We start from the raw sequence: 16,139 nt of genomic DNA, 5'->3' as shown, positions 1-16,139 counted from the left end.
GGAGTCTTTTCATTCCAGTCTTTCCTGACCCAGTGGGCTTAGAGGATAACTGTATGAATGGCGCTTGCTATTGCAAAATGCTCAAGGCAGGATAACTTTGTAAGGAGAAGACATTCGAATTTCTCTAGCTCACAGCTTTGGAAGCTGCTTAATCAGCACGGCACAAGCTCAGTCAGGGCTCACCTTGACTACATTACCTCATGCAGATGACAGTAGCAGTTGTCATGTGAGAATGAAGGAGAGGTCTCCACTAAACATGAAGGTTTAGCCTGCAGTCTGTGATCCCTTCCAAAGCCTGTGCCCTTAACTGACCTTCTGTCATGGCCACACTACAGTCCTCTGGAGGAACCACACATTGCAGTAGTTATATTGGTTTTGATTCCTTTATTGCTTTGTGTTTCCTGGCTATTGCTTTTACTGTTTTGATGGAGTGTTCGGAGTCATAAACAAAAAGACCTTAATTCTCAATCTTTTTCCCCGTTGGTTTGTATATGAAATATGTGTTGCAACAGGAAGATGGCAATTTATTTACCTGATTTTCTGGGTACATTCATTCAAATAACACTATTTAGTTCACCCATGGATTTGGGAGGCTGAGAAGGAACATGCATGCCTGTATTTGGAAGCTTAATCCTAGTGCCCATCCTGTTACGTGCAAAAGGCCACACATTCTCTTCTGTGAAATGACATTTTTAAAAACTCATTCAAATCATAACACCCCGTACTGCTCTCCAACAAAGGAAAGTCAATTTGTCAGTCATGAATATGATTTAACAGGATAATAAAACATTCTGGGATTGTAAACCCAACGGAAGCTTTTTAGACAGCAAATAAGTGTGGATCTTTGTTTGCTAAATAGACATCGAATCCTGACCTAGGAAATGTCTGTCTTCCTGAGCACAGGAGAGCCACAGTCATCCTGATGGAGTATGACTCACATTATTCCATTATGTCTCCTTGGCTCCATCCCAAGAACTTATTCCCAAGCTTCTCCTCTCAGTCAGAACAACAAAGGAACTCCCTGCTATTGCAGGCTACAGTTCTGAAAGGACCTCAAGCCAGCATTTTATACTGGAATCATAAGACTTTTTTTTTTTTTTTTTTTTTTTTTTGGTAACTAGAAACCCTCTGTTCCATGGATTTACTTCTTAAGATTAAAATGACTTTGACTTTGGCCTGATAAGTTGGAAGCAAAGGGACTTAATTCTGCCCTTGTCTCAGTTCCAACTGTTTTTATGTTATTTTTACTGTGCTAACTAACAAAGTTTTAATTTCAATTTTCATTGGTGTATATTCATTGTATGTGGTATTGGTTTACAGAATGACATTTTCTTTGTATAATGTACCTTGAGCATACAAGTATATAATGTGTTGTTCTCAACCAGATTTCATCCCAGCTATTTGAATTGGCAGAACTTTTAGTACAAATCCACATTTTCTTCCTACACTGAAATCCCACCTGTCCTCAGAGGTGGTGTGTTTTGCCCTTCTTCACCTCTCACCATGGCATTTCTCCAGTGTTCAAGCTCTTTCAGATGGAACATATGACTGTGTTTGGAGGGCACATGGAGACATTTTTCCTTGAAAGTTGTCAGCTTAGCATATAGAAGGGCCAGGAGAGTCCACACCCATGAGAGTTACATTTGTAGATGATGACACATCACAGGTAGAGATTCTTTTCCATTGGTATGATGGATGTTAACATGTTACAAGCTTATTATACATTGTGAGAGATAGGAGAGATGTAGGTCATTGTCATATGGCTCCAAAGGTGCTCATGTCTTAACCATGGGAGGAAGCCAAATCCTAGTGTCCTGATCATGTTTCCATTTCAAACAGTGTGTCATGGGATGGGGATTTTAGCTACAGGGAGCTCCTGTGCGTTCTGGGTGATGGTAGTATTTTGCTCTATGGGATGTGTACATATCAGAGAAGCACAGATATTAGAAAGATGTTTAGGAGAAGAGGCACACCAGAGAGAAACGAGGACTTCCTGGACGCTTGGGTGGGAAGTCAGAAGACAGCTTTCAACAAAGGCCCAAGGGGAAAGAGCTTCTGGGAGCAGAGCAAACCATAGTGTGCAGTGCTGCCAAAACATGAGTTAGGGTGAGAAGTGGGGGGTTAGCCTGCAGAAGTGGAGCGGAAGGAGGAAGTGGAGATAAGACGTAGCCATGAACCCATGGAGGGGAAGCTCTAGTTTGGCAGCCAGATGTTCAATAGCATCAAAAGTAAATGCAGCTCTAGCCTGGGGATGGTATAGACGTTGGGCTTTGGGCTTGGTACAGATGTGGAGGTTTGGTGTGGTGGTTTGTTTTGAGTGTGGACAGATGCTTTTTTTTTCTTTTTTAATAGAACTCAGAACTGCCAGCAGCCCAATGGGGGTGCCGCCTACAATGGGCTGGGCCCTCCCACACCTATTTACTGATTAAGAAAATGCTCTGTAGGCTTGCCTACAGCCCCATCTTATGGAGGTATTTTCTTAACTGGGGTTCTCTGCTCTTACATGACTTTAGCTTTTGTTGGGTTGACATAAAACTAAGTAGTGCATTCCCCATACAGAAAAACGGGCAAGCTGGGAAGGATTCCGCAGTGACATGTGTCTGGTAGTAGGATCACATGACAGCCCACTGTTAATGTAATTTTTGGATTATTCTTATTGAGTTAAAAATCTTCTGCACAGTTTTAGAATCCTGAGGCATTTTTTTTCACATGTCCAGCAGAAGATAACTCAAGATGAATGTTTTGTAATGAGTTAGCAGGTGTCAGAATGCCGTTTTAAATCTCTGCTCAGAAACTGTGATTCAATTTGTTTTATTGTAGAGGCCTTCTCAGAAGCCTTTATATTTAGATGATTTTCAATGTCAGTTGCAAACAATGTGCAAAGGAAACTTTCAGCAATTTCTAGAATATTCCGGAAGGAAGTTGCAGTTATACTTGTATTGAAGTTGAAATCCCGCTGGGCAGCTGATGGGAAGAGCTGGTGGTTGGTACTCCTGGGTTATTGTCCTTTAACTGAACACCATGTATCTTGAGGTGGGCTGTTGGTCTTTTTGGTAAAGAGTTCTAGTTCTCAATTCTCTTTTCATCTATGTGGATCCCACTAGAGATACAGTGGTAGGTGGGGAGACCACACCCCCTCCTGGATTTACCTCCTGATCTACCGGTCAGACAGAACACAGAAATGGACAGTTATGTAGAATGGAAAGCAGCATTGTGAAAGGGCCAACCTGTCCTGAAGCCTCATGGCCGTGGTGGTCTAGGGTAACACATAAATACTTACTGGAAACTTGGGAAATGTGGCATTCTAGGTGTTGGAATTGCAAGGAGAAAGTGACTCATCCCTGCTATGTTTTATGTTAATAATTAATATTCAATTACAGGCCTATCATAACATAAGGACTAGTTGAAAGAGCCAGGCGTGGTGGTGCACACCTTTAGCCCCAGCACTCAGGAGGCAGGGGCAGGTGGATCTCTGAGTTCAAGGCCAGCCTCATCAACAGAGCAAGTTCCAGGACAGCCAGGGCTACAAAGAGAAATCTTGTCTCAAAACAAAACAAAAAAGATTGGTTAGAAGCACACTTTAGTGAGCCTAGATTATGCTTAAGTAGAACCTCATATTGACATGTCATGATAGAATTTAGGGGATTTCATTTTTATTATTAAATCAAGCCTGAAGGTGGAAAGAGACAGGATTGTGATTGTTTTCTGCCTTGGTAAAGCAAACCAACCTTCTTTGTGATTTCTGCATGAAAATCAATGCACTTGTATAATGAGTTTTTCAAAAGGGTACACCTTGAAATGAGCCATCTGAGAAATGTTAATTAAGACATGAGATTCACAAAGTATAGCATGTAGAATAATTATGTAACTTTAAGGGTCCTGTCTGCAAAATGAATTAAGATTTATATATCTAACATCTTTGAGAAAAGTTTCTTGCAAACATTCACTGTCTATAATTGTGTTCTTGGTCAACTGATTTCATAGATATATAGCTCTGAATTTTTTCTCCTTTTAGTTTAATCCATCACAATGCACATACATGCATACATGCACACACACACACACACACACACACACACACACACACCAAGAGGGAGATGGGGGATCACCAGCAGCATCTATGAAGGAAAAGAAAGTACTAAGAGAATGGCACTGAATACTCAGAGAGTTGTTGCAATGGATAATGGTCCCTTCCCACTTCACAAGGCAACAGCTGTGTTTTGTATAGCTAAGAGAGAGATTTATATGGTGACTTTTGATTCTGTATAAGGTAGCAGAAGAAATAAGTGAGAAAAGGACAGGTTGCAATCTCCCACCTCAATAGAAAAGGCAATTCACAGATTTCTGGCTCTGTTATAGGAAACTTAAGTGCCCTTTGAAAGCCAAGTTTCGAACTCTTGGTACAATGCCTAAGTCAGCATGGGTTGCCTGTAGATGTTGGCATGGAGGCAAGTTTCTTTATACTCAAGTTAGGAGTCTCTTCTATGCTCTACTAACTTCCTTGGCAAAAAGTAATTTTAGAAAACTAATGGTTAGGCTATTCCCCAGACTCCAAGGAACAGCTTTGCTGTCCTCCACCTCAGTCAGCCAGTAATGGGACACTAATATAATGTGACACAGGGATAAAATTGAATTGCTTGGCTTTCACTTAATTTCAGTGTTTTTAGCTGTCTAGTTCCTTGCCATTAGCTGGCTTTGTGAAATACCAAGTTGGAGAATATTCATGAGTCATGATACCATCCCCAAAAGAACCCCATCCCCACCCCCAAGACCCTAATTAGAAATGGCTAGGGATGTTCCTGTATCAGTTCTAAATCTTCCAGTGTCTGGCAGCAGCAGATGCTATTGCTGGGCAGAATCTCGTTTAGGGGAGAAACGATCAGGGCAATTATCACAATGATATTAGCCACTGCCTCTTTGACACTTAGAATATTCTAGGCACTTTTTCAAGGTGAATCACATGCACTGATTGGTTCTTATGCTGTTCCTGTGAGGTTGATCCTGTTGTCACCATCTTACAGATGAGGAGACTAAATCACAGATGAGCTAGGAGCTGGAAGGACTTTGCTTCAGATCCAGTCAGTCTACTTGGGAGTTCAGCTTCTCTCAATAACTGGATTTGTTGCCCCCTGTCCCACCTCTGCTGCTTAGGCAGGGGTCAAGAATGAGTGGAAGGTAATTTCCATTAATTAATCCATGGTCTGGTGCCTGAAAAATTATTAACGAGTTTCAGTTAAGTCAACATTTTAAAAAGATTTTAGGTCATCATTTACTAGGAAGCCATACACATGATAGCTTAGCTAGAAGGCTTGGTTTAAGAAAACTCTTACTGGTGTCTGTTGTTAAGTGGTTGTAAGGGGTGGGAGCTCAAAGCAATACGAAGGTGGCTGGATAAGAGAATCCAATGCTGGTTAGTGACAGAATTATTACATAGCTAATTGTCCTGGAGAAGAAATAAAATAATGTGTCAATCCATTTGGGATCTGCAAAACTCCATTCAAACCGTTGATCCTATAGTATGACCATAGAGGACTTCATGGAAGTTTGGAGCTTAGTGTTTCCAGAGGGAGCATTGGAAGGGGGTTGAATCAGTGGGCAAAAATGTGAAGTTCATAGGTAAATGTGGGCAGACAGAGAGTAGACTCTGATGGTGTTGGTATGGGTGTTGTCCATGGAAGTAGAAGGAAGGACTGGCCAACAGTTCTCTACATTCTGCCTACAGTTGGCAAGTGCTTTACTAATGTGGTCTTTAGTCCTGTTGCCTCCAGTCTACTTAAGACAACTAGAACTCCGTGGAATTTGAACACCATCTCTTTAAAGAATATCTACACAGAACTCACTGACCCCATACTGGATGTCATCACTGGATGCACAGACATTTCCTGAAGATACACAAACTTCTAAGTCTTTTTAAGTGCTAGAATTTAGGCCATACATAGTTTTCTATGATCTTTACAGTCGTATTTTAAAGTATGCCATAGTCAGATTTCCCTTTCAGTCACTACAGATCTATGCATCCATTTGCAATACCCGCCTCATGTTTTCTTGCTAGGATGTGTCACAGTTCACTTAACAAACCTCATGTAAACCATTTACTGATAAATATAACACTCTCGGCAACAGGTAGAGATCAGCTGACCCGGCTAAACCATGTTATGGCTTTGCTATCTTAGACGAGGACACTTGGTATTATTTATTTGTAGTCTCGTGGTCTCAGCATCTCAGAGGAATATTATATAATAGTAAGGTCAGAATGATGAGTGTGGGACACTACTTCTGCCTTATAGTGCCGTATGACCTTAAAATCACTTTATATTTTGAAACCACAGTTTTTATCTGTTGGTGACATGATGCTTGTAGGCATGTGGCACTTAAGGTCTGGTCTATTGATCTGTAGCTATTCCACAAAACTAGATGTCTTCTTATCATGACTAATCTACTGGTGTCAGGTTTATTCCCCTGTGCTTCTAGCATAACCAGGTCAATGTCGGTAGATTAGCCACCCAGTGGTTCATACTTTGAGTGATGGGCCATCCAGCCATCACATCGGTCTCCAGGGCTTGCTCAGGATTAGCCTCTGTGTGGTTTTGTATTGGCATCTTTTTTAATACAGTGACCCTCGTATGTGTCAACCTGCTAGCCTCCTTAGAATCTGTATACTTATATACCTACATTGAAATACTTCAAATTTCTCTCTCCCTTTCTCTTATTGGCAATGTTTATTATCATTTACTATAAAAAAATAAACATAAGCAGCTGTCTTGTGTTTGAGAAAGTTCTTTCAACCAATGAAACTAATGTATTCTCATGGACCAAAAGGAATACATTGATCCACAGGAGGAAATGATAACAATTAAGTTTGTTTTCATTCAGCTCAGGCCAAGGATTAAACCACTTGAAGATGTGACTTAGGACAAATGCACATAATCTAGGCAGGTGGACAAGAGGCCTCCGGGAACTTGGTGCTTCCTGATTAACTAATGAAAACCTGTCCTGGGCTGGCCTGAAGGAGTTCTTTCAGCACAACTTACCTGCTTCTTTCCAAGGCAGCTCACAGGCAGCTTAAGTTATACCATCCTTTAACTGAGTGGTGCTTCCCAAGGCTCCTCAACAGAATGAGAAGGCTCAACTTGGTCCTGTTTACTGTAGATGCCTCGTTTGTACTTTTAAGTACATTTTCCAGCTTTGACTGCTACAGACATAGTTACCACTATTTTATTTTGTAGCACTAACATGTTCTCATTATTTTTCACTACTTGTGTGTCTAATTTATTACACAACAAAACACAGTTATTTGAACTTTTGGCAAACTAATAGCAAATATTACTAGGAATGTTTCCCAGAGCCTTTTATCCCCCTAGTCCTTTGTTCTTACCTAAATTGCAGTTACATTAGGTTTCTAGAAAAGGACTCTTCAGATACTTTTTGTGTATTTCTGGTTTATAAACAAACCTCTTCTTTTAACCCACAGGAGATTCGATCACCCCCAGTCTCTCCAGGACCCTTTCTCATTTTCCAGTTCTGCTCCAGCACTATATCTGACCACTTGCTTTTTGCCTTGCAGTCCCCAGTCTGTCCCAGATCGCCTGAGGATCCGTGTGAACAAAATCAGTTTACAAGACTATGAAGGACTCCACTATGACAAGGACAAACTCCGGGAAGCTTGTAAGTTACTAGTGCCCGAGGGGCACTTGGTGAGTCTCTTTGGTCTTGGTTCCTCCATGTTTTGATGGGTAGAGTCATTGGTCCTCCTGTCTGAAAACTGCAGCTGGAGAAGGGAAGAGGGAAGTGCACGTGACAGGGGAGCTCCTGGTGATGCTCTGTATGAGCCAAAGGAAATGGGAACAGTGAAGGGAAAAGGTAGAGCTGGGTGTTCTGACATGAGTGCTCTTGGATTACATACCTCTGTAGTCTTAGCTTTATCTAAAACGAGATCTGCAGAAGGTTGACACAGAAACATCTAGAAACTTAGGAATCTCCACAGGTTTCTTTGTGGAGCTTGCTTTGTGCTCTGGATCATCAGTGGAGTTATCTGGACAAGCCCACCAGTCCCTTCAGCTCCTATATTGTTGTAGGATGTCACACCAAAGACCGTGATCCTGGAATGTCGAGACAATAGGGTGATTGGTTATATTATAATGCAACACTGTTTCTGAAGTTGTAGTTTGAGTCAACCTATGAATTACGTCAATGCTTAACTTCCTTGTATATCCTTGAATGCATAGCTAATTGTTAATGTATGTCAACAAACAGTACTTACTGGATATGGTGTATATTCTGACCGCTACTTTAGATCAGTTTCTACACCATGATCGATGTTTAGACATCATTGGGCAGAATATATAATACATTGCTATCATAAGTACAACATGTATTTAAGGTTCTGGGTTAAGATACCCCTTACTTGTGGGAACCAGTAGTTAGATGCAATAAAATGGGGTAAGGAAAGACCAGTGCTCAAGAAAACAGACATGAGTGTCACTAGAAAGAAGGGACTTAATGAAACCAAAGCTTCGTCAAGCCCACTATCAATTGGCTCACTGTAGACCTGAGTTGTAAGAGGCCAGTAGTTAAAATGAGGGAAAACGATGCTGGATAGGGAGAGCAGCAAGGCTTCCTGGGAGAGTCGCTTCCTGGCTCTGCTCACTTACAACTGAACTGGCACAAGCTTTATCAGATGGAAGACCTTTCAGTTGAGAGTTGGTTTTTTCTGGTATCTGCAGACGGCAGTGAGCCAGGGGCCTTTCCGGGTAGGTTGTTCACTGAGCCTCTGGGAAGTTGTGTGAGGAGACTCCTTTTTTGACTCTCTCACCTGCTTCAGTGAGCATCCTCTTCCACAGACATCAGTACCTTACAGTTCCCACAAACTCTGTCCCGCCCTCTCCTCTTCTTTGGCAGGAAAGTGTGAACTGAAGGACAGAAGCCATTCTCTGAGTCTCTGCATTTCTTCCTTTTGTTAAGAATCCACTATGAACTATGTTTTCTAATATAAATGAGGGTATAAATGATAGATTAGTACAAAGTCCAATTTAACCCACTGACAGAGGAATAAGCACACGTATTGAGGAGGTATAGCTACAGTTGGACTAAGTTGACTTTCTGAAACTACTCACAAAGAGCAGCCTTCCGTGCCTCCTCTTTTCACAATTCCGAACTAATAGCTTCTGATTATTAAAAACACTAATAGCTTCCAATTATTAAAAACCAATAAAAGACAATGCATCTCAAGGCCGGTTTTGCAGCTTATCATCTGCTCTGGAGAGCTTGGCTGGGGGTAGGGTACATCTGAAGATTTTGGCTGACAGGAATTTGGAGGCTTATCTGTAACGTTCAATTATCCGTGTTATCTCCTCTGGGCCTGTATCTCTCCATTGTTGCTGGAGGTAATTGTGATTTGAGTTTTTCCAGGAAGATGACATTTCCTGGCAAGGGCTTTCTTGACTCATCCTATCTTAAATAATAAAACTTCTGTCCAAGCAAACTTCTTAAATTGGGAACAGTGATTTGGCATGAGCCCAGGACAGATAAATTCAGCGGTATCTCTGGAAGCCAAGAGAATGAGGGAACTCTTAGAGGGGAACAGAAAGGAATTATATTAAAGATCTGAGTTTGAAAGGAAAATCAATTGGGAGGAAAAGCTGCTAAGTCAGCCGTTCCGCTTTTAACGAATGGCGGTGATGCTTGGAACCTGCAGGCGCGCAGGGAAGCTTAACTCTCGAGGCTAAGGATTTACTGACCCCTGCTCCTTTTGCCTTGCACAGAGTCTACCATGCAACTGAGTACAGATCCACAGAATGGCTGACAGAGCTCAAGCTGAGTATGAGTGAAGGCCAGTTCAAGTTCATATGTGATGTGCACGCCAAAACACATATTATTTTAGAAGCACTAATTAAATGAACTTCCTGAAATACATCTAGATAGAAAGGGCCCCAGAAAATTGTACTCTGATCTGCATTCAGGAAAAACAAACAAACTGAGTCCAGCCAGAAGCATTCCTTTATTGGTAAAAAGTTTCAGCTGAGCAGTGGTAATGCTATTTAAAATAATAGTTCCTGATGACAGAGCTGAGTGATCTATCCAGGCTCCATGGGCTGTTTGCCACCACTGCATAATTGTTTCCTACACGTGTGTCTGGATGGTTGTTCATATTAGAGTACAGCCTTGGATGTTTGCTGGCTAGCACAGTCCTGCTGCCATCTTCAACTCAGGGCTTCTGGTAATCCAGTGTGCCATACTGTTCTGCTTATATCAACAGATGGAAACACAACTATACTATCTCAGACACTTTCTGTCTCTCTTCCATGAAGCTCCACCTCTCCCATGGGCCTATCCCTAATGTCTAAGCATAGGGTACTAAAATGCTCCATAGGCTCGCCCTCAGCACTTGTTGATAAATTTAGTTATTACTTAAAACTGTCTCTTCATTGCTTATGGTTTATTAGTTCTCAGGGTAAAGGTGATTTTCAAGATAGGAAGAGAGAGCACAAGGAAAAAGCTAAGCCAAGTCTCTTAGAGTGACAACAGAAATTCACTACCATTAACTAAATGAGATATTCAAATGATCCAGTAGTAAAGCACAAATGTAATTACACAGTCTATGAACCAAGACGCAGCTTTTGACATGGCTGTAGTTCTAGCTACCAGAGACTTAAGTGGACTTACACTTTGATGTGCATAATAATTTGCACCTGAATTTACCTGAATCCTACCCTGGCTTATTGCACTGCACTTTTGATGCCAGCTAACTCTACACATTTTTTTTTTTTATTCAGTAAATAAATACAACCTTTAATTCGTCTCCAAAAACCCACTGGGGAAAATGAGACAAGCTTTCTGGAGATACAGACCCCTGACTCAGGGCCCTGTGTGTTGTGCGTGGGAGGAGGGTGGGGTGCGGGGAGCTTTTACATCTGCGTGGTGACAAGCATCTTAAAGGAATTGATGGCAAAGGGAGCAGAAGCCCCCAAGTGGCAGGGGAGCTTTGGACTCAGAGGTCAGCCAGAAGACTGGAGGCAGTTTGGATTGGTAAGATGATTGAAAGAGGATCTCGGAGTTTTGTATTAAAGGGATGTGAAGCAAGGGAGGGGCCCTGTGTGAAAGGGTCTCATTTCAACACCAGTGGAGTTTCTGTGACAAAGGGTCCAAAGTGGGAAACGGTGAGCATGTCCAGGGAGAGGAACAAAGGTCTAAGGAGTCCACGTTTTCAAGAAACTGTGCAAGTGAGAGGGGCGGGTTTGGGGAAAGTGCTGACTGAAGGTTACCTTAAGAAAGGAGCCTCATGCCTGTGTCTCAGAGGGCTGCCTTGTCTGATCTCAGTGGGAGAGGATGCCCAATCCTGTAGAGACTTGATGCCTCAGGGAGGAGGGATGGTAGGGAGCACCCCCTCAGAAGGGAAGGGGAGGGAGGAGGGGGTGAAGAACTCTGGGAGGAGGGACTGGGAGGGTCAACATTTGAGATGTAAATAAATAAAATATTTTTTTAAAATGTTAAAAAGGAAGGAAGGAGGGAGGGAGGGAGGGAGGGAGGGAGGGAAGGAAGGAAGGAAGGAAGGAAGGAAGGAAGGAGCTTTATTGAGAGAGAGAACCTTATGATCAAGGCGAGCATGCAAGGGCTTGCACTGGGAGAGCATGAGAATGGAGCATCATGCTTGAGGCAGCATGGTTGGACTTGATGTAGGAGAACATTAGACGCGAATACATTAGGAAAAATGACTCCTAACAAGTGGAGAGCAAGGCAGAAGGGGCTGGCTTCCAGAGAAGTTCCTGGGATGCAGGTGGTACTGTGACTCTTGCAGCTTGCTTTTCCCCCACTGAGATCTGCATGTTCACATCAGGGCTTATCAGTCCTTTATCCCAAGAAAAAATTGGCAAGGATGTGTGGCCTGATTTCTGCAGGCCAGAGATGTGGTATTTTAGAGGGACCAGTATCTTGAAGTGGCAGGCTCATGTTCTAACATACACACACACACACACACACACACACACACACACACACACACACACACACACGAGACGGGAGGGGGGCATACAGAGGAATGGGATACAGGCATGGTTTTATAGGGAAGGAAAGAGGAGGAGGAGAAGTGGGCAGGGGATGATAGGTGTCAAATCTGAATTCCTGGCTTTTGAGCTGAGCTGGAAGATAGTAGGCAGGGGCTGCTTGTCTGATAGGGTGCTGTCAGCTATAGGTCTCTGAAGCAAAGGCTGCTATTCAGATTCCGTATCAGGAAGACATTGTCCACGTAAGGCAGTGTAGTATGTTAAATAATAGTCTGAGTCAATCTGAGTTGTCAGGCAGGCTACAGAGGAACTGTAGATTTAAGAATCAAAATTGTTATTTAAAGAATATTTACAGTATGAGTCAGGAGGCCCAGGAAGAGTTTTAGAATTAATTTTGAATTGAATTTATTAAGAAGGGATGAAGTAAATAGAAGAGATAATAACAGAACAGGGACATGGAAAGGTGTAGTTTTTAATATTTAAGGTAAGTGAGGAGAGGCAGTGGGAAAGAAATTGAAGAGTAAAGGTGGGTTTCAGTGGAGTCATTATGAGTGTCCCATAGAGCAGTTTAGAGTCCCCCTCACCAGGATCTCAAGTCACATGCAAGGGGATAGTAGAAGACTGTCCACTAGAAAGACTAAGATGACCGGGTAAGTTTAGCTTTGAACCTGTGACACTCTAGCTCTCCATACTCATTGTCGTCAGTTCTAGCAACCCATGTGCAGCTTTGTTTTATAACTTGCGTTATCTAAAGTTACAGTTTTCCCACTGGCCAAGCATTGCATTTTGGCCATGTGGTAAGTACTGTCTCGTGGTCAGCATGTCTGATAGCTTGTCCTAGAATCATATAAGGATGAGTCTGAGATATCAGATAACCAGATCTTCAGGAGAGGCAGAAGTGATTACCATAGCCCTGGAGGAGGAAACTCAGGGATCCTGAATTGCTGTGATAATTCATAAGAGTCTAAAATACAAACAAGTATTTGTTTGGACCAAATGAAGACAAAGGCAGGAGGGGGTAATGTTTGTTGCACATCAAGTGCACAATTAAGAAGCTTGTATATGCATCATTTCAGGGTAATGGATGCTGTGTGGATGCCTATAATGTATCATGCAAGCTTCCTCAGTATATTGGTTCAGACTAATGATATCAGGCCCACAGTCTAATTAGAGCATTTAGGCGTCCGTACTAATGGAATTTTCTTGGTAAGCGAGTTAGGGGAGACTGCCAGGAATGTTTGTGTTTGAATCTCAGTTGCAACCTTGGCCAAGTAATTTAATTTTTCTGATGATCAGATCTCTCATCTCTAAAATGAGAATATAATTGAAACCTTGTACAGTGCGGGGGCTGGGGGGGTGGTTTAAATGTAATCTTGTATATAAAGCCCCTGTTGCTGAACCTGACACATTACCGTGCTGTGTCAATCTGCAAATGTGAGGTGAGGCTGTTATTGTTAAGCAGCTTCACTGTCTGTCATCACATCACCCATGAGTCTTCAGGTCTGTGAACCAGGTTCAGGGGATAGTCTGACCTCAGACAGACTATGCAGCCCACCACCCTCCAATTCACTTTTTCCCCTTGAAGAACAGGCTGGAGGATACTGATGCCTTTGTTCTCAGGACCTCTTTCATAGAGCAATATTTTCACTTCTATTTTCATAAGGCCTGGGCATCTCTTTCCCATATGCTTTAGATCATTAGTCAATTTGGGGTCAAATACAGTGCAAACACAACGTAGATAATTAATATAATGAATTTTAAAAAGTAACTCTAAGCAAAACATCGATACACATTTCAGAAGATCAATCTGGGGAGTCAAATGATGTGAGTGTTTTCCTCTGCGGGGAATCAGGTAACTGCTTGGAAAGATTTTAATATTTGAATTCTCAGAACAGGAACCTTCAGATATGAGGCCAGGTGGGTCCTGACAAGATGGTGGGAAGAAAGTAGAACTGTAGTCACTCAAGTTGCTTCTATTACACTTCCTGCACAACGGTGTACTGGCATGATAAGAAGCTTAAACCCATGAAGCATGCGAGCGCCATGCTCATATGTGATTATCTGACCAGATAATTACAATTTCTCTTCCACCCCTGAGTTCCGTCTCCTAGATGCATCTTCTGACATAGCCTCGCTGAAATTTAACATTTTATTTCTTTACTTTTAAATTACCACTTAAGTTAGTAGGCTTCCTTATGGGACTTTCATACAACTTTGTGTTGATTGGCTGTCCCTGTCACCCATCTCTGTCCTTCACTCCCCTTCTCCCACTCTATGCCTGTTCCCTTCCATCCCCAGCACTCAGCCTCCCAAGTCCACAGGGTATGTGTTCTGTTGCCCTTCCCATATCCTATTCTGTGCAATCTCTTACCCCCTCGCATACCTTTATTCTCATTTCCACATAAATATGCACACATAAAAAAGAGAAGTTAGCACCCTTGTATGAGAGGAGGAAGGCAGTATTTGTTTTCTTGGGCCTGGGTTACTTTATCAATTCAGTACTTCCAGAATGGTTTGAGATTCATAAAGTTTCAAAAACAAGACAGATAATCCCAACTTTACATTAATTGTCACAATATATTTCTCAAAGACCAGTGCTTCTTTGCTATTAACTAAACCCTTAACTTAGACTTTCTGTTCCAAGATCCAATCTAGGGTACCACCTTTCCTGAATCTGGCACATCTACCCAGTGTCCTCTGGACTGTTACAGATTCTTAGACTTGCCCCCAGTGACCTTGATGATACAGGTCAGAGGTCCGGTAGAATATCCTCTGATCTGGATTTCTGTATTGTTTTACTCAGTTTGATCAGATCTATGAGTGATGGAAAGACAGAAGGGAAGTTGCTTTCCTGACCCATTATTTTTTCTTTATCTTTTTTGGGGAGTGTGTGTGTGTGTGTGTGTGTGTGTGTGTGTGTGTGTGTGTTTATGGTGGTCAACCTAGACTTTGTTCTGAAAGCATGGTCAGAGGTGGTATGTCTGAGTCACACAGTAATTATACTTCAATTTTCTGAAGAATTTCCATATTTCAATAATTTATGTTCTTACTAACAACTTTTAAAGGCTGGCCCATTACCTTAGGACTCATCTGATAACTACCTGACATCCCTGATAATGTCACCTTGGTGGCTTGATTAGCTTTGGTTGCTAAACCTTAAGACAAAATGGCGGAGTGAAAAAAATCTTAGGATGGGAGGATTTATTTGGCTCCTGGGTTAAGAGTGCTCAGTGTGCAGTTGGCTGAGGCAGAGCACTGTGTCAGAGACAGTGAGCTGGATCAGAGCCACTCATGTTGTGGAAGCCAGAAAGCAGAAAGCCAGAGGGGAGAAGGATCCAGAGACGAAATATTCTTATCAAAGACACGCCAACAAAGACTTCCATTCAACCACGTCTATTCAGCTATGAATTCATTGGATGACTGATCCCTACAGAGACAGAGCTTCATGATATATCTGCCTCCAGTAGAACAGACAACTGGGGGCCCAAACCTCAACACAGTAACCTTTTTAGTGAGGGGCCTCATATCCAAATCATAGTATTTAATTTGGTGGTATTTGCCACCGTGACTATTGTTTTTCTTTAATTTTTTCCCTTTTATTGAAGTTTTTGTCATATGTTTACAGTCACTCCTCCTTCTACTCCTCCCAGTTCCTCTTCCCTTCCCTTCCCTCTCATCCAGATCTGCCCCCTTTCTCTCTCTCATTAGAAAACAGACATGCTTCTAAGGAGTAGTAGTGGGATAAAGCATGATAAAAGAAAGATTAACACTTAAGAATTCTACAAGACAAACAAGAAGATGGAAAAGAGCGCAAAAGAAGGCACAAGAAACAGAGACCAACTCATCTGCATACTCAGGAATCCCATAAAAAGCACTAAGCCAGATGCTATAGTTTATGTGTACAGAACGTGGTATAGACTTGTGCAGGCCCTGTGTATGCTGCCCCAGTCTCTGTTCTCTATGTATTCGTATGAGATTTTATTGTGTCAGTACAACCGGCTTTGTTTTCATGTTGTCCTCTATCCACTCTGGCTCCGACATCTTCTGCTTCCTCTGTCATAGGGTTCCTGAGCCCTGAGTGGAGAGTGTTGATAAGGATATCACATTTAAAGCTGAATGTTCTAAGGTTTCTCATATTCT

The 16,139-nt window shown here is 42.1% G+C and overlaps 1 protein-coding gene across 17 annotated transcripts in view; it reads left to right on the top strand.

The window, feature by feature from the left end:
* Positions 1 to 16,139, top strand: part of Dgki (diacylglycerol kinase, iota) — a 463,575-nt gene that overhangs the window by 318,144 nt on the left and 129,292 nt on the right. For all 17 annotated transcript variants that reach the window (XM_006506259.4, XM_011241385.3, XM_006506258.4 and 14 more), the window contains one exon: positions 7,565 to 7,665. In XM_006506259.4, the coding sequence (XP_006506322.1) occupies positions 7,565 to 7,665 (101 nt within the window). The remainder of the gene's footprint in view (positions 1 to 7,564; positions 7,666 to 16,139) is intronic.

Source organism: Mus musculus, chromosome 6 (genome assembly GCF_000001635.26).
Source record: "Mus musculus strain C57BL/6J chromosome 6, GRCm38.p6 C57BL/6J".
Classification (NCBI taxonomy): domain Eukaryota; kingdom Metazoa; phylum Chordata; class Mammalia; order Rodentia; family Muridae; genus Mus; species Mus musculus.
The sequence above is the reverse complement of the archived record's forward strand: the minus strand, read 5'-3'. Positions and strand labels throughout refer to the sequence as shown.